Source organism: Eublepharis macularius, chromosome 17 (genome assembly GCF_028583425.1).
Source record: "Eublepharis macularius isolate TG4126 chromosome 17, MPM_Emac_v1.0, whole genome shotgun sequence".
NCBI lineage: Eukaryota > Metazoa > Chordata > Lepidosauria > Squamata > Eublepharidae > Eublepharis > Eublepharis macularius.
The window spans coordinates 30,042,925-30,069,912 of NC_072806.1; the positions used below are offsets into that span (position 1 = coordinate 30,042,925).

The window sequence follows — 26,988 nt, forward strand, 5'->3', positions numbered from 1 at the left end:
TGCAGAGAGGCTGTGGCTCAGTGCTAGAGCCTGTGGCATGCATTCCAGAGGTCCCAGGTTTAATCCCTGGCTTCACCGTTTAAAGTGAGCTTGCAGTGGAGGGCCACTGTCAAGCAAGAGAGTCAGTTCTAGGCAGACTAGGGGACAGATGAAGGGCATGGTTGGAGCTTTTTGCAGGCTGAGGTCACAGTTGCCTCGCCTGCCACTCTCTTGTCCAAGAGACCTTCCAATAAAACTCGCTGTTGACCAAGAAGGTAGAATCTGGTAAAATAGAGAACGCAAACCCACCAAACTCTTCTAAGGAAGAGGGCATGCCCAGGCAGTGGCAGGTCTGCCAGTTGGAGTGCGTAGGTGGGCCACTAGCATGATTGTGCATTGGAACCAAGGAGCAAAAGCCTTGCTTTTGTGGGGTTGCCTGGGCTCCAGTTGTTGTGGTCCAGAAGTTCCATTTTTGGCAAAGTCCTCTCTGCCCCAGGGTGTGCAGGACTGCAATGCTGTCCACCCCCACAACATGAATGTGGCCGCTGCCATCGTGGCCTCCTGTGTTTTTGTAATCATGTTTGTGACATTTAAGATGACTGTTTTCGACCTTCCGAGGACATGCGTTGCGGTGGGACCAGGGATGATCTGAAACCACTTCAACGCACCAAATAAACATGCCGTCTGTGCTAAATTGTCCAGCGCGCTCTCTCTCTCTCTCTCTCCTGTGACCTCTTCTATGGCTGCCAGCATCCCCGGCTTCAGACACACAGCACTTTACTGACACACAAGCTTTCCCCTTGGAGGGAAACATTGATGGGGCCGGGCCATTCCTTCAAAAGTAGTACAGGAGATGGATTGAAGCTAAACTCTCTGCCAACGGTAGGGGGAACAACCACTTCCCCCTTCCTGCCACATTCCTGAATTTGCCTCTCAGGTCTTCCTGAGGGTCCCCCGTCCCCCAGGAGAAGCATTTTGGGGGTATCAGTGCGCTGGAACAGGAGCGGGGAGGTGGAAACTTTCTGTTCCACTGACCAAAGGACCTTGTGCAAATGGAAAACGTCTTTTGGGTCCTACCCTGGAGGTGGCTCGTTTATCCCTTTCTCATTTCTTTCTGGGTTTGTATGTTGTCGTTTCATCCATTTTTACTGATGGCATTCCCAGTTGGTTTGTTTCTTTTACGGCAGTTTTAAAGTACATGCCACTTACGCATTGAATGATGTACAAAGAGAGAATCACAGAAAGGAAACTGAAATGCATACGTGATAAGCCATTTTCATGCGATTTATGCAGAAACGTAACACTTCCGTCAGGCTTCCTTAGTTGGGTTTGAGGGGAAAGAGGATGTTGGTTTCGTCCCGAGAGGGAAGGGGCTGCCCTCCCCAGCCTGTGATTCTTGAACTGACGTAAAGTGGCTGTAAAATTCTCCAGCATTGCTTAAGGGGGGCTGCCCTGTGAGGGGGAGCCTGTTTTTAACTCTGTCTCCTTGGAGAGTGAGAATATGTTCAGTTCCTGCTAATAATGGCCGTCTGGTATTCTCCTGGTTCACCCCCCCCCCCCCCCGGCACCTGGGAAAGACGTTGCAGATCGTAACTTGTTGCTGCCTGGCAGATTTGGAACTCCAGTGCCCCCCGCTTTGAGGGAAGCCACCCTATCCCCACTGCCCACCCAAGCGAGCCCTATCCCATCTCGGCCCGGGGCCTGTTTTCCTCCAGTGCAGGACAAAGTGGTTGGCTGGCCCACTGAGGGTCACCTGAGTGGCAGTCCTGTGCCAGAAGGCCCCTTCCCACCCCCTCTCCACCACCATGCTCTGTGTTAGAACCCGGATTCTGGTCAGCCTTTGTATGCAGCTGCTGTCCTCTGCAGGCTTCACAAAATGCCGCGGAACAGGAAGCGTGTGCAACGACTGCGATTTGGGGGCCATGCTTTATGAAAAGCTGGAATGCCATCCTCCCCTCCCCACACAGCTGGCAGATCTCCTTTAAATTACGTCCTTCCCGTCTTCCTTTTCGGACTAGCCAGAAATGGGGATGAAGAGTCTTTTTCTCAGGACATCTGCCTCCATTTGCTCACTGGTCCCCCTCGCCCACCCCATTGCTTGCTCGGTTGGCATGAAAGCCAGGAAATTGGCTCGGAAGGGCCGAGTGTGCAACGAGACTGCATTTCCCTCAAGCCCAGAATGAGTCCCCCGCTTGTTGTACCCCCGAGCGCTCTTGTGCTGCTCAGACGGACTGTGGTGCCAAGAGGAAAGCACCCTACAAAAGACTCGAGTTCCTATTAATAACCCAGCCAGAGTCAGGCAGCTGTTCCAGTTCAGAACGGACTCCCAATGCTCCTTTATCTGCCTTGTTTCTCCAGCGCTCACGTAAAGGGTGGGAAATGACGTTTCTCAGATCACAGGTGGAAAAAACGAATTAACGGCTTAATTCCAATAGGCCAGTCGAAATAAGCCTGATTCGCACGTGCAGGGAAGCGAGGCGGCAGGCTTGAGGCGGTAGAATGGACTTGCACCCCTGCAGGAGGAGGGCCACCCTTTGGAACACATCCCTCTGTTAAAAGCTCCCTGCAAGCAGAAAACCAGCACAGCGAGTAGGGAGAGGAGGAAGATGTGTTCCCCCTTGAGTGCTAGTCTTCTGGTTGCATGGAGGGCTTCCTCCCCCTCCCGTACGGGAATATTCAGGAAGGTGTTTAGTGAAAGATTTGGAGAGATTTGCAGTGGGGAAACGATGGGGGGGGGAGTGTCTAACCTTTTGCCTGCTGCTCCTCCTTCCATGACGGAGGTTTATACAATTGTGCAATGTGTAAAAAAAAATAAAAATCTCCCCCTCCCATGATAGTAGTACTCAGGGGCACCCACTGAAATTGGGCAGTAGATTCAGGACAGACACAGAAAAGGCACTTGATGTTATGAATAATAATAATGAATGATAAGCTTGAGGAACTCGTTGCTACAGGATATAATGACAGCCGTGATGATAACCTGAGAGAAAGTGGAAGGATGCCCCTGTGGCCCTAGTGGTTGGGGGTCTCCTGCCCCTCTTTCAAAAGATTCATTTGCATTAATGTTGTGATCCATGCAAAAACCAACCCAGATTGAACTGGCCTGTTGTGCTTTGAGAGGGTTTGTGCTTCTTTACCATCAAATCTTAGGGATCCCAACAACAGCCACTTAAGGTCTGTGTTGTCCTCCTTCAGCGACCAGTCTGAGGCCAAAACCGATGAAACATCCTCACGCCTTTCTGGTTCCATCCCTCGCAGGCCAGCAGCAGACCTGATGGACTCCCCGGAGGCAGATTCCACGAGCCGCTGGCCAGGCATCCCCGTGAACCGCACCTCGCCAACACCCCCAGAGTCGCTGGCCACTGTGAAATCCTTGATCAAGTCATTTGACTTGGGATGCCCAGGTAGCCGACTGAGCATGGGCTATGCATGTCCCCTTGAAAGATTCCAGTTACATGGTGAAGTCTCCGTAAGCTGCCTTCTCAGAGGGGTTTGGGCTGGGCAGGGGCAGTTCATCCCCTCGCAACTCCAGAATGTGGAGTTAGTCAGTGAGCCCAGAGCAGAAAGCTGTTAGATTGGTACCTTCTGCTATAAATCTGCCCCGTGTTTGGGTGTGAGAGCTGGGGAGAGGCCCAGTGGCACTGACTTCTCACCTGGTGACATCTCTCAAGAAATAGTAAAGAGTCCAGTGGCACCTTTAAGACTAACCAACTTTAGTGTAGCATAAGCTTTCAACAACCACAGCTGTCTTCATCAGATGCAATCTGACAAAGAGAGCTGTGGTTCTTGAAAGCTTATACGACACTAAAGTTGGTTAGTCTTAAAGGTGCTACTGGACTCTTTTTTTTCCTTTTAAAATTTACTTTATTTAAACTATAAACTATACACCATAACATAATGTGTTAAGGTGCTACTGGACTCTCTACTATTTTGCGACTGCAGACTAACACAGCTAACTCCTCTGGATCCTTCAGGAAGAGTTTTGTAGCGTGCCTGACCATTGGCCTTCTGCCAATTTCATCTCCTTTGACCGGCAGCACCTCTTCATGGGCTCCGGAAGAGCAAGGTCTTCCCAAGCCAGCAGTCTTTCAACAGGAGATAGATCAAGATCGGTAGCTGCGTTAGTCTGTCTGTAGCGGTAGAAAAGAGCAAGAGTCCAGTAACGCCTATAAGACTAACAGAATTTTGGGTAGGGTATGAGATTTCGTGAGTCACAGCTCACTTCTTCAGAACATCTAAACTGGGGATGTTGGGGATTGAACCCAAGATCGTTCTTCATGCAGAGTTGTTGCTCTTCCTGCTGCCTGTGTAATCCTTTGATTGTGTGAACTGAAACCCCAGTGTGTTTTCCCCTCTCTTGAGTGCTGTGCGGCTGGCCCACTGCTCTCCTCCTCTTTCCTCACAGGCAGCAGCGGGCAAAGCATTCCAGTCCACAAGGTCTCCCGAAGTCCCCTCAGTGGAATTCCGACGAGAACAGCTCCGGCAGCCGCCGTCTCACCCATCCAGGTACCGGTAGAAGCCCTTCCCTGTCTGTGCAGATGCGGGGCTTTGCAGCAGGAAACGGTTCGGCACTTCCCCGCAGTGAAGAGGAAGCTGTTCTCTTCTGGTTTTTTTTAGTGAGACATCAAATACCGGTAGATCAAAGCGAAGTCCCTCGCAGGGGTCATCCCTTGGAGGGACGCTGAAGTACCTTTGACCTTACTGGAATCCAGTGTAGGATGTTTTATTGGTTTGGGCTGGAAAAAGGGACCTGAGTGTGGACTCCCCTCCCCACTCCAGAGTTCCATTCAACATTTATATGCTCAGTAAAAGAAGGCAAGTGTTGGATTCTGTCCAGTCATTCAGTGTCTGCCCCGTTTAGTCTTGGGTTTCCGTCAGCAGCCTCCCTCTCCACACACCTCTAAGAACAATGTGTATCTCCCAGCTGAGGTGCTTCTCTTGGTTAAGAGATTATTTTTTCGTTAGGCCAGGAGTCCCCGACATGTTGCCCACCAGCACTTTCCCTGGTGCCTTCCAAGCATTTTTAGAAAGTGGCCAGGATAGGGCTGCCAGTCCTCCCTGGGGGCGGGGGATTTCCCCCTCCCACCCTCCACCCCCACTTATCTAGCTGGCGGGGGGGGGGGGGCGAAGTGCTTCCCTGGGCATGCTCCTGGGCAGCAGAGCATGCTCCTGGGCCCCACAGCAGCCCAATTCTGGCCAGAATCTGGCCGGATTTGGCTGGAATCAGGCTGCTGTGGAGCGCAGGAGCACTCCCACACTCTGCAGCAGCCAGATGTGGGCTGGATTGGGCCACTGTGGAGCATAGCAGTGCACCCGTGCTCCACAGCAGCCGGATTCGGGCCGATTCAGCCCAAATCTGACCCCCTGCGGAGCACTCCAGGTGAAACATGTCACACACACACACACACACCACCCCGCAATGGCTTGACTTCTCAGAAGTGACATTATCACGCAAGCCAGGAGTGAGCGAGAGAGAGGAAACCAAAAAGGTTGGTGCAAGGCCTCCGACCTCCCGCCCAGGGGGTCGGGGAGCTGGCAACCCTAGGGCAGGACCAGATGGAACTTTTACCCAGCCAAGCTTCTGATTGGCCAGTGGAGATTTGAGTAGCTGTGCATCTTTTTAGAAACATTGCGTTGGCAGCACCTGACGCCAGAACACAAGGATCGTCACTATATGACTGAAGGTAAGCTGCGCCCTCCATTTTGTGGCTGCGCCCCCCCCCCCCCTTCTGCAGCAGCCAGTTTGTGGTCGTGTCCGTGTACACCACACTGTATCAGAATTCCAAAGCTGCCCACAGGCTCAAAAAGGTTGGGGACTCCTGCCTTAGGTCCTCTTGGTCTTCTCCATTGAACCCCCTTCCCCCACTTTGTGGGAAGAGCTTCCTTAGCTTTTAATGGGATGTAGACTGATGGCATCTTTTGGAAGGGTTGTTTGAGGATTTCTGTCGTATGTTTTAAATCGTGATTTTTTAAATTGTGGCTTGTAAGTGCATCAAGCCATGAGGAAAAGCAGGTTATAAATGTTTTAATAAATGTATAAATAAGCCCCATCCAAAAATATGCTAGCCCTGCCTAGCAAAGGTAAATCAGCTGCAGGTTGTCACAGTTCTTTCACTGGACAGTGTCCTAAGGAAATGTGGCAGCCGTGGATGGTGGCATGTTTTGCCGCATGTAGCAGGAGCGCACCATAGGTGAGCTGTTCCCCGCTCCCTACAATAGCCCCAGGGCTAAGCCTGCCCACCTCTTCCATGAAATGGGTGATGCTGATGAAAAGTTCGAGATTCAAGCACACAAGTGAACCTCATATATGGCTGCCGAGATCGTCTCCCCCCCACCTCCAAATGTGAATTTGAAATTCTGCACAGAAGTGCTGCCAGATTCTGCAAACTTACACATAAATTCTGCGACTTGTCTCGACTCTCACCTCCTTGTTTGCTGGCGCTCTCATACTTTGTTAGCGACAAGAGGAACAAAGTCACAGAGCCCAACTCCAACAAAAGCCTCCGCTCCCTCAGAGCAGCCCTCTCAATTCTGAAATGCGCTGTGTCCTGAGCTGACAGCAGGGCGCTTCAGAGCACCTTCCTTGTGAGGAGAGGCGGAGAAGTCTGGGGCTTTTCTCTTTAGAAAGCAAGAGCTCCAGGTTTGGATCTGGCTTCTAAAAGTTGCAGAGTGTTCAGCAGAAGAGTGAAGTTGTGCGCACCCTGGAGCTTTCGTGAGCAGCCCAGAGCCACCGTGCAAGCAGGCTGGCCTCCCCTGGTGCCAGAGAATGAACAAGAGCAGGGCTGAGTCTTGGCTGGCCTCCTGCAATTGCATCCGCAGAGAGAGAAAATAGCGAGAGAAAGCTCTTAACTCTCAAACCGTGTGTGTGGGGGGGGGGGGGAGTGGAGGGTGTTTGTTTTTTGTCTCTGACTAATTGATAATCAGGAAGTGTGTCTGCTGTAGAAACAGCCCCCCCCCCTTCTCTCATGTGGCTTGGGAAATGGATGCTTCTTTTCTATCCACCCATCCCCTGCAAATTTAGGAGACGTTCCGCCGGGCCTATAGCCAAGGTGTCAACAATCTGTCCCTCCTGACTGCCTGTGGCCTTCCCATGCCCGCTGTATCATGCTGCCCAGATGTGATTGGCGGATCCATCACACTGTGTGCATTGTATGGTTTTATTACAGTCCTTTTGGCTCTGACGGTAGACACCTTTTAATTACTGTTTTTTATGTGATTTTCAGTGCAATCCTAAGAAGAGTTATGCCAGTCTAAGCCCATTGAACTGAATGGGCTTAGACTGGAGTAACTCTGCTCAGGATTGTAAGCTTATTCCTGGTTTAAAGTATATTTAATTGTGTATGATTGTTACTGTTGTGACCTGCCCTGAGCCTGCTTACAGGGAGGGCGGGATATGAATGGAATAAAACAAACAAACAAACAAAATTAGGCACAATGTGGAAAGAGTGGGGAGAGCTGTGGATCACACGTTCAGATTCTGCTCCGAGAAGAGCGGGATTCAGGGACCTGCATATACTAGTCAGGCTGAGCAGGGCCGATTCCAGATGACTAACCTGAAGGCGCTGCATGCCGCCATGTTCCGGATCGTGACGGGGAAAACGCGATATTTCGCGTTTTCCCCGTCGCGATCCGGAACATGGCGGCATGCAGCGCCTTCAGGTTAGTCGTCTGGAATCGGCCCAGGTTCGCCTGATTTGTTCTAGCTTTGCCAGTCGTGGGAGGGGCAAAGACATCGAAGCCCCTCCCTTCCATGTGCCTGCATGCTTTCCCTATGTGGAGTTACAAGGTCTAGAAACTTTAAAAAAAAAGTAATCTGAGATTCTCAGGAGCTGTATTTTGCCTCCGAGTGTTCTGTGCTTCATGTCCTGCTTAGACATTTCATTGGGAATGTAGGTCAAAAGATTCTAGCCGTTGCTGCCATGTAGATTCCTGAATTCTGTTTCTTTTCCTTTGGGGGAATTTTCAGAGACATTCCACCTTCAGCAGCCCAAAGCCAGCTGGGAAAACTTTCTCCAAACACGCTGACCTGCCGGAGCTTCCCTTAGCAGGTAACGTGCAACCCAAAGTTCCAGCACTCGCTCTTATTTTGCCTCTTTAGCCAAGCTTTAATCTGCCCTTGTACAGGGTACTCAGTGGGACCCTTCAGGTTGACTCCTGGGAGCAGGAAGCAGTGATCAGCTGGGACACCCCTCGCTCCAGGCCACCTCCAGCCTTCGAATGCCCCAAGTGCTCTTCTCCCCTCTGTCCCAGTGAATGAGGTCCAGGGCAGTGACACGGGAGGGGGGGGGCTTCCACCTGTCCATGGCACCCCTGTGGACTCCAGCACCCATGCCCCCGCCCTAGAAATGAGCAGCCAGAATGTCTGCCTGGGAGTTAACAACAGGCATGAGCAATGCCTGTTGGCACCTTCTGCCAGTTGGACCACCCGGGGAGGCCCTATGGTTGCCTGGGTGGTGGACTGGCCCTGCCCTCCCTCATCATTTGAGGCCAGGCTGTTCTTTTCTTGGCCAGGAGCTCTTTCCCAGCAGGGTTTTGTGCCTTCCTCTTTTCAACAGATGCCTGGGTCTGACCTTCGAAGTCTTGAAGTTCAATGGGGGGGGGGGGAGTGGAGCAGTGTCCCCAGTAGACCACAGCAACACAAATCCGCTTTGCTCTTACAGAAACATCCCCTGGCCCCTTTGTGAGAAGCCAAGCCCAGGCTGTCTTTGAGAAGGGATCCCTCTCTCTTGGTGGGTGGGCTCACTTGCCGTCTGACTCAGATTTGGGGCTGGATGTTCGGGACTCTGTTTTTAGCTGTTTGGGAAGGGGCTGTTTGTTTCCCAGCATCGTTTTAGTCTCGCATTCCTCTTTATTTCCCCTCGGGGCAGGAGCGCTGTTGGGTCCTTAGGATCTCCTGAACGAGTCCTGAGCCATTCAGGCTGTGTAGGTGTCAGACTGAGAAGAACCTGCCTGGAAGCTAAAGTGGGGCTGTGACCAAAGCTTCTGTAGGAGGGTTGCTAAGCTAAGGAGGCCTGGCTTCTTCATTCCTTTTCATTTACATATCTGGCCATCGAGAGCCTTTTCGTCTTGCCCATTTTCCATGCTAATGATCTCAGAGTGATTTGTTGCTCTTAACATTTTTTTTTTTTTTGCTACTGACACATTATCTGTCATTTACTTGCAACAGATGCTAAAATCATGGTTTAAAATGATGTTAATTTAATGGAGGGGAAATGTGGCGTGAGGAATCAGAAATGGTGTGAAAAACACACATTAGATTCAGTTCCTACAAATCCAGAGGAGTTAGCCGTACTAGTCTGTAGTTGCAGAATAGTAAAGAGTCCAGGAGCACCTTTAAGACTAACCAACTTTATCGAGGCATAAACTTTCAAGAACCAGAGCAGAGCCAGCAGTGGAACTAGCTTGGCCTTTCAGCCTTTCTGCCTAGTTCCCTCCAGATTAGTCACCTCAGTTGCTGAGATTCCTATCCTGACGTGAGCAAGAGGCTTCTCTTTCGAGCCTCTTTCCTCTGGCTCAGTTCCTTCCTCCCCACATTTGCTGCATCCCTTGGTGTCTCTTGATGCTCATCAGATGGCACTTCCACAATAATTCCTGATTGAAGCTGACTATACAAGCAGAAGACTGTATTTCTTGTTGAAGGTTTCTACATATTTTACCTGATGAAAGAACTGGATTCCTGAAACGGGATTAATACCGGAAGCCTGTTGTTCGTTATCTGTATATTGTCGAAGGCTTTCATGGCCGAAGAACGTTAGTTGTTGTGGATTTTCCGGGCTGTATGGCCGTGGTCTTGGCATTGTATTTCCTGACGTTTCGCCAGCAGCTGAGACTGGCATCTTCAGAGGTGTAGCACCGAAAGTCAGAGATCTCTCAGTGTCAGTGTTATCTGTGTTAGACATTATTTGTGTCAGACAATTTTGGCTCTACTTTATGTACTGAATTGTTGATAATTGTGAGAGTTGTCATAGATACAACATTACAAAATTCATATTTACTTGAGTGATTGTTACTTAATAGGTTGTGAGTTTTTGCAACACGATGGTTTTGTTGTTTTGTTCATCAGATGGCACCGGCATGCCACAGTTTGTCACCCAATCTCCAATACTATTGGGGGGGGGGGAGTGTCCCATTCCACACCCCACCTAGCACCTCCCAGCTTCTTACAAAGGAACAGCAATGGCCTGAGGGGAGGGGGGAGCCTTGGGAATTTGACAGCTAGCAACTGCCCTTGTCTGAATTCTCCATGTCTCATCAGCATCCATCAAAGGAACATCAGCTGTACAGGACAGGCTCAGGGGCTCAGTTTTCAGCAAGGCTAGTGAGAGAGCAAGCAATTATACCCAGGTCCATTGCTAGAATTTTAAGGCAGTCCCCTGGCCTTTAAGGAGCTGGACCTCAGTAATAAAACACCTGCTTTGCTCGCAGAAGGTCCCAGGCTCCAATTCTGGCAGCTCCAGTTAAAAGGATCTTAGATAGAAGATTTCTGCCCAAGACGGAGATTTCAAAGAATGATTGCCAGCTGGAGCAGACAGCATAGAAGCACATGGTCTGACTAGATATAAGGCAGCTCCCAGTGTTCAACATGTCCTCTCCAAAGAACCACCTGTGGATCTAGATTGCGGGGGGGGGGGGGGGGGGGGGAGGGGAGTGCTTCCTTTGAATATAACCAGCAGGTGACATTTTGCTCTTTCCCACTAACCCTGCAGTGTGCATGCATGTGCGCACACACACACACACACACACACAGGTACTCAAAATGTCACCATTTATGTAATTATTTATGCTCGACCTTTCTCCCAGTGGGGACCCAAAGAAGCTTACATCATTCTCCTCTCTATTTTATCCTCACAACAGCCCTGTGAGGTAGGTTAGACTGAGTGTACGTGGCTGACCCAGCAAGCTTCCATGGCAGAGTGAGGATTTGAACCCTGAATGTCCTAGACCCTGGTCCAGAACTCCAACCACTACTCCACACTGGAGAAATGCCTTTTACAGTCTAATCCTAAAAGCACCATCCTGGGAGTAAGCTACATTGAATAGACCTGAGTAGGATTCTGAATAGATCTGCTTAGGGTTGCTCTCTTAGAGTCTCTCTACATGAGGCATCTTACATGGGGATGCTCAAGTGTAGGGAGACGCAATGTTAGACAGGAAGTGTAGTTTTAAAAGACAGAGCCTGCAGTGATGGCTCCGCAGAGGGTTTGTTAATTTCACCTTCGCCTCCCCAAAGGGGAGGTGAAATTGACACAGCCTTCAGGGAGGCAAAGGTGAAATTAACAAACCCTCTGAGGAGCGATCTCCACTGGCTCTGTCTTTTTAAACTACACTTCCTGGCTAATGTTGTGTCTCCCTACATTTGAGTGTCCTCGTGTAAGATGTCTTGTGTAGAGAGACTGTTAGACTCTCAGACTCTTAACAAAAGTTCCTGGAGTCTGGTCAGAGTTATTGCATCTCTCGGGTCCATCTAGGGAAGAGGAGGAAGTGGCCCAAGAAGCATTGCCTCTGAACCACTTCCTAAATCTCCCACATGGCTTCAGTTCTCCAGCCTTTCCCATGGACTTCTTGCTCCCAAACCTAGTGTCGGGCTCTGGATCTCAGCCTTTTCCCTCCTCAGTGGCTGGAAGTTGGGTCTGGCTATCCAAAAAAGGGTGGCTGCTGAGGCCGACACACACGGGCTCCCGTGTCTGTTAAAATCTTGTCCATTCATTCTTTTTCCCCAAAGCACTGAAATAGGAATTCTGCACGTGCCACTTCCCTCTGAGGTCATCTTACGAGGGATCTGTGGTTTGCTGTCAGGGCTAGAGATGCTCATGGTTGGTGGTTAGGCTGCTCTCCTCTGCTCTCCCCTCCCTCCGGCTTCTCCTAACTGCATCAGACCTTTGACTGCCAGCTCCTCGGTCTGGAGGAGGGGGGAGGTTTCCTTTTTTGCTGTACAGCCCCATGTCCCTTAAATGCTCCATATTCTCCATCTGTTTCCCGTTGTTCCTTCATGCTCTAGTGGGAGCAGTGAAATGGAACCTGGCAGGGGGCTTTGCAGATTGAGGCCAGCTCAACTCTCAGTGGCTGGTGTCGCCAAAGGGGAGGGAGTTGATTAGCCTCCACCTCAATGGAGACCTAGAATGCGCACCTCAGCTGTCTCCCTCGGGCCCTTTCTGGGGAAATAACAACCTCCGATTTATATACTGCCCTTCAGACAACGCCCACTCAGAGCAGTTTACAAAGCATGTTGTTAATTATCCTCATGACAATCACCCTGTGAAGTGGGTGAGTCGGAGAGAGCCTAGAAACTGTGACTGACCCCAGGTCACCCAGCTGCCTTCAAGCGGAGGAGTGGGGAAATCAAACCTGGCTCTCCAGATTAGAGTCCTGCTGCTCTTAACCACTACACCAAACTGGCATAACACCATTAGAAGAGCTCTGCGGAGTTGGGCCAAAGAGGCATCCCATCCAGCATCTAGGTACCTCCAGAGAGTACCCACAAGTTGGGGGACACAGTGAAAAGCCTCCCCATGTGCCCCCCCCCAGCAAACCTGCATTCATCCATTGTGGCTCATAGCTATTGAAGGAGCTGGCCCTGGAAGCCACAGACTCCCATCATGCTGACTGGGGTATCTCTTGCCAGAAAAGGCAGTTCCCTTGCACCCACCCTCCGGTCAATTGGTCACAGTTTAACATGGTCAAGGAAAGGGGGGTCTGTAGTTGGGCTATGGGCTAGTTTGGTTCTTGACGTCTTCGACTGAATCCTGGGGGACAAAGTATCTTCTCCCCCTGGGCCCTGGTCTCTAGGAAGGAAGGCTGGGAGGGATTTGGAAAGGACAGGAATTCTCCCTCCCTTCCCAGCTCATCCAGCTCCTAAGTGGTTAATTTCATTGAGTGTACTCAGGCTTGCTTTGGATTGCATCCAGTACCTTTCAGCAAGCCAATTCTTTGATTAAAGAATGCAAAAACTGCACCAAAAATAAATTTGATTGTGTTTTCAAAGCTGCATAATGCAGCAGGCGGTGCTGAAACGAGTAGCGCAGATTTTCAGGACTGCAGTTTAAAAAATAAAAATGACAGGGCAGGCATTTACTGGAGCAGTTGCCCTGCAGAGATGTGGCACCATGCAAGAGCCATTATCTTAATTGAGCAAAGCGAGGAGCACATCAGGAGAATTAGGAGCGTGAAGTGATCCACGCAGCCCAGGGCAGCATTCCCTCCAAGACCCCCTGTTGGCTGTCACAATCGGGGCACGTGTGCCAGCCATTCCCTGAGCTGCAGGGTGGTGGTGGTACATGATCCCCCCCCCCCCAGCACATCCGTCAGAAGCCTCCGGGAGAGGGTTTGCTGTGTTCCATAAGAGCCACTGGTCCCACTTGCTGGAACATTTGGCTTGCCGTTATGCCCAACTTGGTGTAGAATGAATATGGAAAAATGAGATTCATTCTGCGCGCACGCACACACACACACGCACACGCACGCGCACGCACACACACACACACACACACACACACACACACACACACACACACACACTGACATCTAATATTGCCAGATAGTGTAATGATCGCTAGGCACTGTCTTCCACTTTGCCTTTTGCAATGAACCTGAGTAATTAAAGCGGTGAGACTTAACTGTCCCCAGTCGCAAAACACACGCAGTCAGCCCTTTGTCATCTGACTCATTCTGCCCCCTGAATGTGGTGAATGTCTGGAGCTGCCCCAAACCTGCCAGGCTTAAATGTGAAACTTGCTGTCCATTTTTGAAGAATCCCAGGGGAGGAGCTTTAAGCGACACCGTCTTGCAGGACCAGTTCCAGAGGATAGTCAGGTTAGGTGGCTGCAAGAGCCCCAAGTCTGGCGACGGCTCAGTATGCACAGCACCCCTGAGAAGGTTGGAGGCAGCACAAGAGCAGCCTTCGCTTGCATGTGTCCTAAGGGGATCCATTTACTGTGCCTGCTCATATTGCAAACATTTTTATCTTACAGTGCAAAGTTTGGAAATTATAGGCTTAACAGCTCTTCTTTCTCTCCCCCCCCCCCCCCCACAAGACCTGCTGAAAGGAAGAAGCGAGGACCTGAAACCTGACCATTTTCTCCGCAAGAGCCCCTCTCTGGAGTCCCTGAGCAAACCCCCCTCGATGACATTTGCTGGCAGGATGCTCAACTCTACACCCAGCAGCCTGAAACCCCCAAGCAGGCTCAGGTAGTGACATTTTTGAAGTTTCAGTACTGGGATCTTCTGGGCCTCTCTCTCGGCACCCTCGGTCTGCACCCCTGCATAAGCTGCTTCAACCTGGAGTTACTGGGATCCTTTCTCCCAGGTTGCAAGTTCAAGCCTCTTGACCCCAGGCCTGTTAGAAAATCATTGGTGGGCCCCCATCTGCTTTTGAGAGCGCAAGTGCATTGCAGAAAGGGCTGTAGCGCAGGTGGCTGCAGGAGAGTGGCAAGCAAGCTGGATGGACCAAGTCTGGTGTGAGGGGACCCCCATGCGTGCACATGTGCAGATCTCTGCTAGCAATGCCGGAGAATTGCTCATGGTTTCGACAAGCGCAGGATCAGTCACCAGCAGAAATATCCGAATCCTTTCACGACATACAGGGGAGGGCCCATCTCCCGTCTGAAAGATTTCAGCTAGCAAGAGCTGGGCAAGATTTCTCTCTGGCAGAGCAGGGCTTCCCCGTCTCCCAGACCCTAGTCCAACACTCTAACCCTGTAACAGCAATTCAATGGAACCAGTCTGTCCTCTTCTTCCTGTGTCTTCAGCGTGGAGAGAAAGGACCCTCTGGCTGCTCTAGCAAGGGAATACGGAGGCTCCAAGCGGAACGCCTTGCTGAAGTGGTGTCAGAAGAAAACCGAGGGATACCCGGTACGTAAACAGATGCTCTGCCTTCTGGGTCGCCTGCTGCAAAGGTCTCTTTTGCCAAGGCTTATGTCATACCAAACCCCACTAGTTTCTGCCTTCCCGCTTTACCCCTTTCTTTCACCTCTCTGCATTCTGTTTGGGTGCATTCATTCATGCGCAAACACAGGGGCCACAGTAGGTTTTTTTTTTCCCTCTGTGAGATATCCCTGTGGTACTTTTTGGGTTGAATCCTACAAACCCATTAACTAATAGTAGTACTTTTCCCTGCTGCAAGACACTTCCCTCTGATGTAAGATAATTCTTGCATCAAAGATGGCTTTTTTCTCTAAGGAGGGGACTGCTTCAGGCTGCAGGTGGAACCCTTTATGTAAACCTCCTGGAAGTAGGTTCTGTGGCCCTCTTTTTGCCTGCTGTGCTGGTTTCCTGTGCCAGAGTAGGGAGTTTTTCATGTGAAGGAGCATTCAGAGCTGAAACCCATCCCCTGTGGCCCACGAAGTGGGTGCTTCCCATTCTGCTGCCTCCTCCTGAGAGTGTGCCCTGAGCACATCCCCAAGGCTGCCACTTTACAGAGCAAGCTGGGGTTCTTCCTTGCAAGTCGCATTCTTGGGGCAAACCAGCTGCACTTCCCCAGGGCAGACTGAAGACTTGGGTGGGGGGGTTGGCGTTTGCCATGGGCTTCCTTGACATCCTTTTCAGCAGCTCCCGTTGGCTCCCAGCAAGACAGAGGGCCTCCCAGCCCTGACCCCCAAGATGGCAAGGAAATTCATTCCAGCGCCTCAGATTGCAGTCCCGCCCATTGAAGAAAGCAAGGGAAGCCGCCAGGCCATTGTTTGTTGTTGTGCTTGCTTGGAATTAAGTGGCTCGTTTGCTTTTAAAAAAAGACTTCTTGATTCAAAAGACAATGACATGCAGTTGGGTTTATTTTTATTTGTTTCTGTTGGAATGTCCTGCTGCTACCCCGGACTTGACAAATAAGGCAGCTGTAATTTTTGGCCCAGGGCTCAGGGCTCCTGTTATCTGGGGGCCTCTGCTCCTGATGCAGTTTTCTGGAGATCAGAAACCCTGGTTTGCCTGATAGGGCTCTGGACAAGCTGCAAAGGCCCCTGGGAAACATTCTGAGACTCACAGGAAGAGGAAAATCAAGATGGGTTAGTAGAAAAGAGTGTTAGTAGAAAAGAGCAAGAGTCCAGTGGCACCTATAAAACTAACACGATTTGTGGTAGGGTCTGAGCTTTAGTGAGTCACAGCTCACTTCTTCAGAAACATCTAGAATGTGAGTCCATCAGTCCTTCTATCTTGAAGAGTGGAGTAATTTCAGGTGCCGAATGACAAAACCCGATGAATAACAATAGCAGACGTGATTGGATAGGGTGAGGTATGGAGAGGGGTGGTGTGTGTAGAGAAATCAGCACTGGTAATGATTCAGGAAGCCTAGGTCTCGGTTCAATCCAAGTGGATACATTGTCTTGAGCTTCATTATCCGTTGCAATTCAGCAGTCTCTTTTTAATCTCCCTTTGAAATTCATCTGATAGATGGCTACTTTTAGGACAGCAACTGAACATCTAGGAAGGTTAAAATGTTTCCCCCACTGTTTTTTGAATGTTGTGATATCAGACTTACGTCCATTAATTCTTTTGTCAAAGGGACTGGCCAGTTTGTCCAATGTAGAGGGTGTAAGATGTCTTGTGTAGAGGGACTCTGTGTTGAATGGCTTCAAAACGGGGATTAGACAAATTCGTGGAGAAGTGGTCTGTCTATAACTATCAGGTGATGGGATTGGACATCCATGTCCGGAGACAGTCTGCCCCTCAATGGCAGTTTCTGGAAGGGCCACCACAGGGGGGAGACCGGGGCCATGCCAGAGGCATCTGCTTGGCCCTTGTGGGAAATGGGATGCTGGAGTAGGTGTGGCCCGCCTTAGTATGACCCAGCAGGGCTATCTTCACAGGAAACAGTTCTGAGCCAGACAAGGTCAGCTTCGTAACCAATGCTAGCCTGAGCTGCTGGTGTGTGCATCAGCAGGAGCAGTAAGGGGCAATGTGCTGTCGAGTCACAGCCAACTCACGGTGATCCCATGAAGTTCCATCTCACGGGACTTCCAAGGGAAGAGATGAGCAGAGGCGGTTTGCCATTGCCTTACGTTGCAGAGTCTTCCCTGGTGGCCTCCCATCCAAGCACTGACCCTGCTTAGTTTCTGAGCCCTGATGGGGTCAGGCTGGCCTGGGCTATTAGGGCTGTGATAGTTCCCAGTTTGGTAGGAGCAGAACCAACCTCTTAACGACTGCCCAGAATCCGTCACTTGAGGCAGCCGCTTGGTCTTGCGTCCCAGCACTGCCAAGCGCAAGAGAGGCAAAAGCCTTTTCTAATAAAGAATAGCATTTTTGTAAGCACGCCCAAGCGTGCTCATATACTTGATTTTAATCATCAGTATCATGCCCTTGTAAAGTAGGCTGGTATTACGTAGAGGCAGTGTGGGATAGTGTTTGGGCTAGGATGTGAGAGACCCAGGTTCGAATCACTCTTCATGGAAGTTTGCCGGGTGACCTTGGACCAGTCGTGCTGTCTCTCAGCCGAACCTCCTTCACCAGGTAGTTGGGAGAATAAAGAGGAGGAGGAGGAACCACACATTGCCTTCCTGAGCACCTTAGAGGAAGGGTGAGAGAAAAATGTAGAAATTAGGAAAAACTGTCTCCTGTGACTGAGGACAGATTAAGGCTGAGGCTGGCCTGCAGTCTCACAGACTTGAACCTGGGTCTCTGGCCCCTGGAGAGTCTCTTGCTGTGCAAGCGGCGCTGGCCCAGTCTTTCCTATGCCAAGTCTGGATAAACAAGAGAATTAAAGTTTGCTTCTCTTCTAGGCTGACTCGAAAGCTAGTGAGTAGGTTGGGAGGGACAAAGGATTTCACGCTTGAGAAAAATTGGCTTTGTCTTCTGGGAGCCTAGAAAAGCCCTCTCGGGGGTACTGGTGCTTCCACTGGGAAGCTTGAAGTCCAGGCCTCAGCCTGCTGAGCTGCTGTGGATGGTGTGCATGCTGCTTAGGCAGGAAAACTGACCGTGTGTTGAGCTAGAGATCTGGCACACCCCGGCCACGCTCACCCCCTCAGTGGAGATCTTTGTGCCTCCTCTATGGGCCAAGCTAGAAGTGACGAATGACACTTGAATGGCAAGTGAACAGACTCGCATGTATTCCTCCCTGCTCACTTGCACTCCACTTGCACTCCACTCGATCACGTAGTGGGGTGCAAATGAACAGGGAGGAATACACGTGAGTCTGTTCACTTGCCATTCAAGTGTCATTCGTCACTTCTAGCTTGGCCCTGTGTTGCATATGCTGGGACAGTTCAGCCTCCATTCACTTGGCACCAGGTTTTACCTCTTGGCCCGCTACTGGCTCACCTGTTCTGTCCCTCGGATGCAAATGCAAAACAACAAAAATCCTTCTTTTCTTTGCTGTTAAGATTCTCCATTCTCTTTGGTTGCCTTTTAGTTGTTCATATCTCTGTGCCATTCTCTGGGGAACGTCAGGCATTTTTTATATTTATCGCTGTCCTATCCATTTATCACATTTTCCCTCCCCGTGGACAGTTACTGAAATGCGACAAACAGCTCATGGACTAGCAAAGCTTTAATCAGTCAACTCTAAAAGCCTATTTTTTAAAAAAATACAAAAAACATGGGGAAAGGATGAGGGGCTTTTTTGGGTTTTGATAGCAAAATGTCCTGTTTTCTCTAAAGTACTGGTGCAATCTTTGAGGTGAGCCCCAGCACCCAATCCGCATGTCTTTTAGGCGTGACACATAGTAAAACCATCCCCCTTTCCTGCCTTGCTGGGCTGATGATGTCATGCATCCTTGTACCTCTCAAGAATTCGGGCCCCGTTGCCCCTGGAAAACCCACGCAACTTCTCAGCAAAAGTCACTTTGAATCCTAACTGTGCTGAGTTTCCCTCGGTGGATTTCTGGGCTCCGTCATCTTTCACTTCCCCCCTCCTCTCGCTTCTGCATCATCTTCTCGTGTCTTTTGGGTGCTCCGTGGAATAACTAAGCCCTGCTCCTTTGGGTCTTTGCTCTGAGACTTCTTTGCCTCATTAGCGTCATCTTCCTTAATCGTATCATTAGCAGCAGGGGCCCGATTTAAGTGCTCTGGATCTGTTTATTCTGCAGAGAGCAATCATTTTGTCAAAGGGCCAAACCTCCCCAGATGAAACCTCTTAGTGCCACAGCCTCAGACTGCCAGAAAGCAAGATGACGGCACAAGGCACTTAACTCTGTCAAGCACTTGCTTGGAAGGGTGGGTGGCCTCAGTAGGTGGGAGGAAGGGAAGGGACCTCTTGGCCCTTTTCTTTCTCATTTTGGGTTTGTCACCAGCATAGTTGGGTTCCATCCATCTGAGTTTCTGGCATTCCCGTCATTTGTTTGTGCTACTGCATTTTATGACATATATTTATATGGTGTTTGACATGAGGAAACAGAAAATGGCATCAAAAGAAAGAGTCAGATTCGATTTGCACAGGGAAGAAGCAAAAACTAAACGCGGCTTTCGGAGCTGAAGCAGGAGGACTGCGAAATGCCGGTTGCGTCCAACATTAAACGGTGGCAACAGCACCGGCAGCGTTCCCCTCATGCAACAGCTTCTGAGTCATGGCATATTATGGCCTGCTCTCTGTCTTTGCTTGTTCTTTGTATGCCACCCGGGTTTTTCTTTTCTCACTTTGGTGCTGCTGTGCTGAACATGTGGGAAGAACGGCAGATTTGAGTCGAAGGCCCATCCTGGACACCAAAGAATGAGCTGGTTGGTTGAAATCAGTTTGAGGGCTTGATCCTCATCCTTGGGTCTCCTTATTTGTCCACGAAGATTGGGAAATGATATGGTTACAGAAGCCTTGGTTTCTCCCCCAACTGCATACGCCCCCGACAGCGTACAGTACATTTTTTCTTCACGGTATCTCCTCTGATTGAAATGAAATCCTGCCCTCAAGTCATAGGTGACTTAGGGTGACCCCTGGTGGGGTTTTCACAGCAAGAGACTTAACAGAGGTGGGTTGCCATTGCCTGCCTCTGCAACCCTGGTCTTCGCTGTAGGCCTCCCACCCAGTTACTAACCGAGGGCTACTCGGCTTAGCTTCCGAGATCTGACAAGATCAGGTTCTCCTGGGCTGTCCAGGTCAGAGTCCTCCTCTGATTAGCCCCTTGCCATTCATTCATTTAGCACATTTATATGCCCCCCCTCCAGAGGACCAGCGCCACGCGGATTGTAAAGTAAAAACAAATACAATAAAATCATAAAAACAACAGCATGAGAGTTATTAATATTAAAGCAAGACATTAAAAACAACATTATGCAGCCTGAAATGATATCCATAAAAGGCCCTCAGACTGGGAGCAGACTGTCAAAATGGCTGGAAAGGATGGAATTCTTCGGGCACATAATACCATATTAACCCCATTGGTAGCAGCTGGTGTAGCATCAGATTCTCTGCCTCCCTTTCTTCACGCCTCCTTCCATCGAGTTTCTTTTTCATTTGCATCCATCCTTCAGTGCCCTTGCCCCGATCTGCCTGTCCCCCATAACTTCCTATCATATCGGTCTTCGGCCTGGCACTGAATGAAGTTTTAATTCCAGTCAAACTGACAAGTCTCTCTTCCCTCCCTGAAGCTGGACTGCCAACTGTCTGATGAGCTGAGCAGCTGAATTACACCCAGCTCAGAGTCAGTCTAAACGTTACTTCCTTCACAAGCCTGCCCCAGAGCCAACCCCAGCTCCACGCGCACAGCAGCTCTGGGGAATGGCTTATATTAAAAAAAGGAGAGCCCAAATGGAGTCGGAAAGCTGCCACCAGGGGTGGGAGGGCGCCCAAGCTTTTCCCCTTCATGCAAAAACAATGCGGGAGGGGGTTCTTGTTTCTGCCGCTGCAAGTGGAGGTATTGTGTGCATGTGTCCGTGTGCAGCAGCAGAAACAAGAAAACTCTCCCCCACACACACCCATTGTTTTTGCATGGGGAGAAAAAGCTTGAGAGAAAGGCAGGCGCTGTCCCTCCCCTGGCTGTACGGAGCCCAGGTTGGCTCTCTGGCCAACGCATAAAGAAAGTAACGTTTAGAGTGACCCTCAGTGAATCATTCACTTACCTGTACAGATACATTACAGGTGCCTACAGTACTCTGCTGCTGCTGTGCTGTGCTGGAGGCCAAGGGGAAACATTAACATTCAGGGCAAATTTTAAACTGAGAGCATGCAGAGACCCAACGGTGCCTGCCTGGCACCAGCAGCCCCTTCTCTCCCTGCATTTATGCAGTTATTTTTAATGGCCAGAATTGAGTTTTATTCACTCATTCCCTGGAAAAGGCCTTCAGCGTGTTCTTCCCTGATTTTCTTTCCAGCCTTATTACGAACATCAGAGCAGCCGTGCTGGATCATAGCAAGGCTCCATCTTGTCCAGTATCTGCTTCCACACAGGGATCAATCAGATTGCTCCCTAGAAGGCTTGCCAACAGGGGCTTAGAAGCCAGAGCCTCCCCCATCACTGCCCCATAGCAACTGGTATACTGCCTCTGAGCATGGAGGTTCTCTTTAGCTGTCATGAATTCTCTTCCACAAGTTTTCTTTCAAAACCACGAAAGCTAGTGGTCAGGATCTCACGGCAGTTAAGTATGTGCTGTATGAAGGAATTCTTTTTGTTGTCTGTCCTGTCTCTATAGCACTGAGTTCTAGCATTTTGGAAAAGGGAGAAAAAAGTTCTTTCTTAGTCTCTCTTTTTGCTCGCTCCATACCACACGTTCCTTTATAAGCCTCCTTTGGATCTCCTATAGTCATTTTTTTCCTAAACAGATTTCTTCAAACTTCTTCACTGTTTCCCTTAAATGAATTAAGGAAAAAGGCACATAAAGGCAAGAAAAGAAAAAGAATAAACAAATGGCAAACATTAGTTTCACTTAGCATCAAAAACATATCTGCCCCCAAACAATAAAGCTATAGCAGTTTTGCACAAACAGTGAGTTTCACAAGTATGTGCTGTATGAAGGAATTCTTTTTGTTGTCTGTCCTGTCTCTATTAACATCTGGATACCACTGAGTTCTAGTATTTTGGGAAAGGGAGAAAAAAGTTCTTTCTCGGTCCCTCTTTTTGCTCTCTCCATACCTCGCATTGCTTTATAAACCTCCATCAGGGGCTCCTATAGTCATTTTTTTCCTAAACAGATTTCTTCAAACTTCTTCGCTGTTTCCCCTAAGGAAGGTGCTCCAGTCCATGAATTGCCCAGTTGAAGCTCACACAATGCAGATAAAACATGAGACAGAAGAGCCCAGGCTTTGTGGGAGGGAGATGCCCATACAAACGGAAAGTATGCAGCATGCAAGCTTTGAGAAACCAGCAGTGGGGCGGGGCGGGGTGGTGGAGAGCTAGGCTGGCTGGGCCTACAGTGTTAGGAACCTGCATGGCCGAGAGCCGGAGAACTGGTGTGTCTTGGAGATCAGAACGCTGGTATCAGTAAAGGGGATAAGACTTTGCCCTCTTGAATGCCTAGCAGATTTAGATGATCCCTTGAGTAAACGCTGGGTGACTCATTGCTTCTCACCTTTTACCAAAAGCCAATGCAGAAGAATCAAGTGGAATGGGAGCATTTTACAACCTCTCCAAAGTTGGGGCTTTGCAGTGGCCAAAGATAGGAGGCCGCTGCCCTTTGCACTTGCCCTGAGTGCTGGCAGCAAACAGCGGCTGTATTTTTCCAGGAGACCTCGGGGGTCCCTCCAGCCCTTACTAAAGTTTAGTCAAGGATAGGATCCACTCCCCAAAATGCTTCCCCAAAAGACATTTTCCCCACCATGACTGATATTTCTTTGCAGCCAGAAGGGATTGGGTGTGTTATGTGGGGTATACAAGGAGGCAGGGCTAGCCAGATCCTTGCCGGGAACAATGATTGCGCGCTCCCAGAATCCTCTGTGACGCACAGGGGTTCCATTGCAGATGAGTCCCTGAGGCAGGACGTTTAGGAGCCACCAAAGCGCAGCTTGAGGCGCTGCTGGTGAGTTTCAGTTCCAGCTCTGGGCAGGCACTTAATCTCCCAGGGAGGGAAATGTTCTTCCTTTTGCTAATACAAGGGGCTTAGCTGGATTGAATATTCCGGAGAGTCGATTTCATAACAGGCAGCAAACCTGATACCCAAAGCAGCGTTGCCAATGGAATGTCCCCAGTTTGGTGGAAATCCTTGCACAAGCGGGCTTCTGGGTCTGCGACGAGATCCTCCAACAATCCTCGCCAACTCTTTTCAGGTGGCTTAGGGGGACTTTTATCTAAAAGCATCACTTGAAGGGGCAGTGGGGTCACTGCAGAGGGACCCAAGAACTTCCCCAGTTTGCTGTCCTTTCTGAAGAAAGATTTAGAAGCCTCTCTGGGCAAAGGTTCTCTGGGTGCGTATTTCAGGCTGGAGACTCCCTGGCTGATGCCTGCCAGCCACGGCTCCTACCCGCTTGTGATTTACAGCATCACAGTGCCAAAGCCAGTTGGGTTCAGAGTGAGATAATGCCTCATTCCTTGGAAGTTTCCTCACCAAGTGCAGCCTTAATTCCGCAAATCTGCCGGTTGGCACAACCGAGGCTTCTTTCTGCTGACGGCTGCGTCCAGAGTCAACCAGCCAGACTTCAGCAGCTTTGCCAAAAGCACCAGCAGAAAGAAGGCGGAGGGAGCAGGAGGCAAAATAAGCACCAGGAGACTTCTTTGTCCCTACCTGTCACAACTAAATCAAATCAATTACCTTTATTGGCATTAGAAATAATAATAGTCTACAATCAGAGACAGGGATAATCAGAGACAGGGATAGGCAGAAGCGTAAGCATAAACAAGCAATTAGTAACAGTTAATAATAAAATTAATAAACATTCAGCAATCAGGTGCGGCTATATGCTTGGATTTAACTTTATAAACTTCTGCTAGAAATTTTGCAACACTTAAAGTAACACAGGGGTTACGATCTTCTAAAAGGTAAACTAAAATTCCTCCTTTAATAGAATTATTATACTGAAGGTATTCAGTTAAAAATTGTTTGCGTAACGGACCAAAAAGAGGGCATTCTAGAATAATGTGGGACAATGAGTCGAGGACTCCTAATTCGCAAGGACGTATCTTGTTTTGAAGGGGTACTTGCCTAAACCTGCCAGAGAGCACCATTGATGGAAAGGCGTTTAAACGTGCTCAGGTAAATATTCGGTGCTGAGATGGGATGTCCAGAGCGGAGAGAGAGTGTGGCATCATTCCTTGCCTCTGGTATATGCCTAAGTTGGCTGCAGAACAGACAGGGGGATGCAGGGGGAACATCTCTTGGAGTTCATGTCCCATAAGTCTTAGTTTAATTGTTCTTAAGATATGTAATTCATCACATAGGAGTAGGGAGTCCAATGCAATGCCAAGCTTTTGCAGTTTGAGAGTAAACATAGAAAACCATATGGTGCTATGCCTATCTCTCATCAAATGAGATAGCAAGCTATCATGTTCAGATCTAAAGTGAATTTTTATCCAGTACTTGAAAGCCATGATCCAGGCCTTAGTTGCCCAACACAACTGTTGTGCGGTCATTTTACTTTTGTGTGTTTTTGAAAATCTCTCAGGGAGCCACCCTTGCCTGCGTCTCATTGCCAAACGAAAACTAGCCTGTTCAATCCCACTTGTTTTTTCCAACAGGTCTTTAAACTCATTTATGTAGCACAGACGGAAGTAATTGGAGGAATTCGCTGCCCAGGAATGTAGTGATGGCCAATAACAGTGCAATCCTAAGAAGATTTACTCCAGTCTAAACTCATGGATTTTCAATGGGGTTAGACTGGAGCAACTGTGTTTAGGATTGCATCGTAAGTGGACAGCTGTGAAATGAGATAAGACCAATTTATGGCAGATCAATGTGATGGACAAATGGAACCTCCATGTTAAGGGGCAGCATACCTTTGAATAGCAGTTTTTAGGGAGGCAGCAAGAGTTTGATCTGGCCATTCTGCCCCTCCTTTCAGGCCCTCTGGGGCATCTGTCAGAAACAGAATGCTGGTCTAGATGGACCAAGCGTCTGAGCCAGCAGGACTCTTCTGATGCTCTTCCATTGAATTACGGTAGCAGTTGCCGCCTTTTCTGTTTTCTCCTGCCTGGGCCTTGATTGTTTTTAAATAATGTGTGCAGCACTAGTTAGGTTAGGTGCTTAAGAGAGAATACGTTTTGTTACGCATTTGACTGCCTTGATTTCTGTAAATAGGCTAACCACCCTGCCACTCGTGTGTGTCCTAAACAAAAAAAAGTATTAATTTTCTTTAACGGTTGGAAATCTCTCTCCATCCTTTGGAATGTGATCCCCTCCGCAGTGGGAAGGGCAGATAAAGAGTCTTTGTTGCAGGATTTTGTTTTGATTTTTGCCATGGCATAGAGGGATAGGGCCCTGGGGAGGGATCCATGGTTTCATTGGGGGGGGGGCGGTGAGGGTGAATCATAAAAGTTTTGCTGCCTCTTTTTAGGACTCTCTATGCTCCCTCTCTGCTTTTTCTATATTTACAAACGGATTACAGAAGTACCAAAAGTCCTCCGGTGCCATCTATTTATTAATTTTTTTATCCCATCCTATCTTTCTATCTAAATATATAATTGATTGCAGTTTTTAGAGGGTTCCCATTTTGCCAGTGGGGAAGTCAAGTCTGAGACTCGTGGCTTGGCTACAGCCCACCCAATAAGTCAAGGGTTGAGGTGGGCCTTCCATCTCCAGTAGCCCAAACCAAAGCCGTAACTACCGTCTGCTCAAATATCCTGTCTCAAATGCACAGGGCAAAGAGGGCGTTAGACTCTCCCCTTTCTTCCTTGCCAAAATTTCCTGGCATCTCATAAGTTCCCTGAACCTCCTTCTGATCTTCATCAGTCAAGGTCGATATTGACGTGGTTCGGGTTCCACCTTCCCTCGCTGTTTTGCCTGTCTGCTTCACCTTCCTCATCTTCGCATGCCCGTTGGAAGAGGTCAAGGCAGGATGCGGGGCCAGGGTCTCAGATCCTCCCCGCCCCCCATTGTGCAGGGGTGGAGGAGGGGATGCTCCCTCCCCGGCAGTGTCAGCATGACCGTTCCCGCTGGTTTCCTGCTGCCTCCCACTTGTCTTGTAACTCCTTTTAATGTTGGGAACTTCACAGTAGCTGCACAGGATACACCTCAACATGCCTGGCCTCTGAGCATCACGTTCCGGAAGCGCAAGATCAGGTTCTATTTGTTTGTTTCACCTTTGTCCTGCAGCTCTCCTCCAAGAAGCTGGAGGCCGTGTTCTGGAGCGCTCCTATTTCTCTGCTCCAGAGCCCTGTAAGGTGGGTTAGGCAGAGGAAGAGAGCCACTTTTACTAAGATAATCCAGCGGGCTTCATAGCTGAACAAGGATTTGGACCCAGGCATCTCATGGGGGTGTACAAAAATGCCATTTTCTGTTTCCTTTGGTTTTCATGTGTTGCAAGCTTTTTAGTTTGTCTCCGCCCCACATTTTTCCTCCTTTCTAACCTCTTTTTCCCTCCCTCCCAAGTTCCTTCAAATGAGTGAAGTTAAAATGTGCATTCCGTAGTCTAGAACCAGGGGGAAGAGATTGTATACTGGGGAGAAGGGCTGCGCAAATCTGAACATGAGCCGTTACATCTCATCTGTTTTTATTATCGGCATTCCCAATTTGGTGGCTTGTTTTATGCCACTTTTTACACCATAATAGTGTTGAAAATGCTTAAATTTAATGTGGAAAATGGATGTGTGGAAACGAAGGATTCTGCTGGCTTTGTTCACAGTAGAGAGAAACAAAACTGAAATGAGTGGGCAGAGATGATAAATTCAGAACCCTGTCTACTTGTGAGAACTTGCCCACCGGCTCCCCAACCTCAAGAGGTAGTGGAGTAAATACATGTGCAGACTTACACCTTCACACTTCTTTTTGCTCCATTCAGTGGTTTTACAGCATAGAAAATATGCTGCAGTGGCCACAATACCCCTCCAATGGAAGTGCACAATTGATGTTCTCCCAGGAGAGCAGAATTGTTGGAGGCGCTCCTAGTGGTGTCCAGGCCAGCCTCCACCTCCTGCAGTCCAAACCGCCATACGTGTTTTTGAGTGTGACATGGCCAGAGGGGGTGGTGTCCCTGAGTTGCAAATCTCTCCCTTCTGAGAGCTGCAAATTGACAAA

At 49.4% G+C, this 26,988-nt stretch overlaps 1 protein-coding gene across 2 annotated transcripts in view; it reads left to right on the forward strand.

Annotated features, from left to right (window-relative positions):
• The window catches only part of SPECC1 (sperm antigen with calponin homology and coiled-coil domains 1), a 108,914-nt gene that overhangs the window by 67,874 nt on the left and 14,052 nt on the right, over window positions 1–26,988 (forward strand). For both annotated transcript variants that reach the window (XM_055001354.1, XM_055001352.1), the window contains 5 exons: window positions 3,238–3,383; window positions 4,385–4,485; window positions 7,946–8,027; window positions 14,010–14,163; window positions 14,724–14,826. In XM_055001354.1, the coding sequence (XP_054857329.1) occupies window positions 3,238–3,383; window positions 4,385–4,485; window positions 7,946–8,027; window positions 14,010–14,163; window positions 14,724–14,826 (586 nt within the window). The remainder of the gene's footprint in view (window positions 1–3,237; window positions 3,384–4,384; window positions 4,486–7,945; window positions 8,028–14,009; window positions 14,164–14,723; window positions 14,827–26,988) is intronic.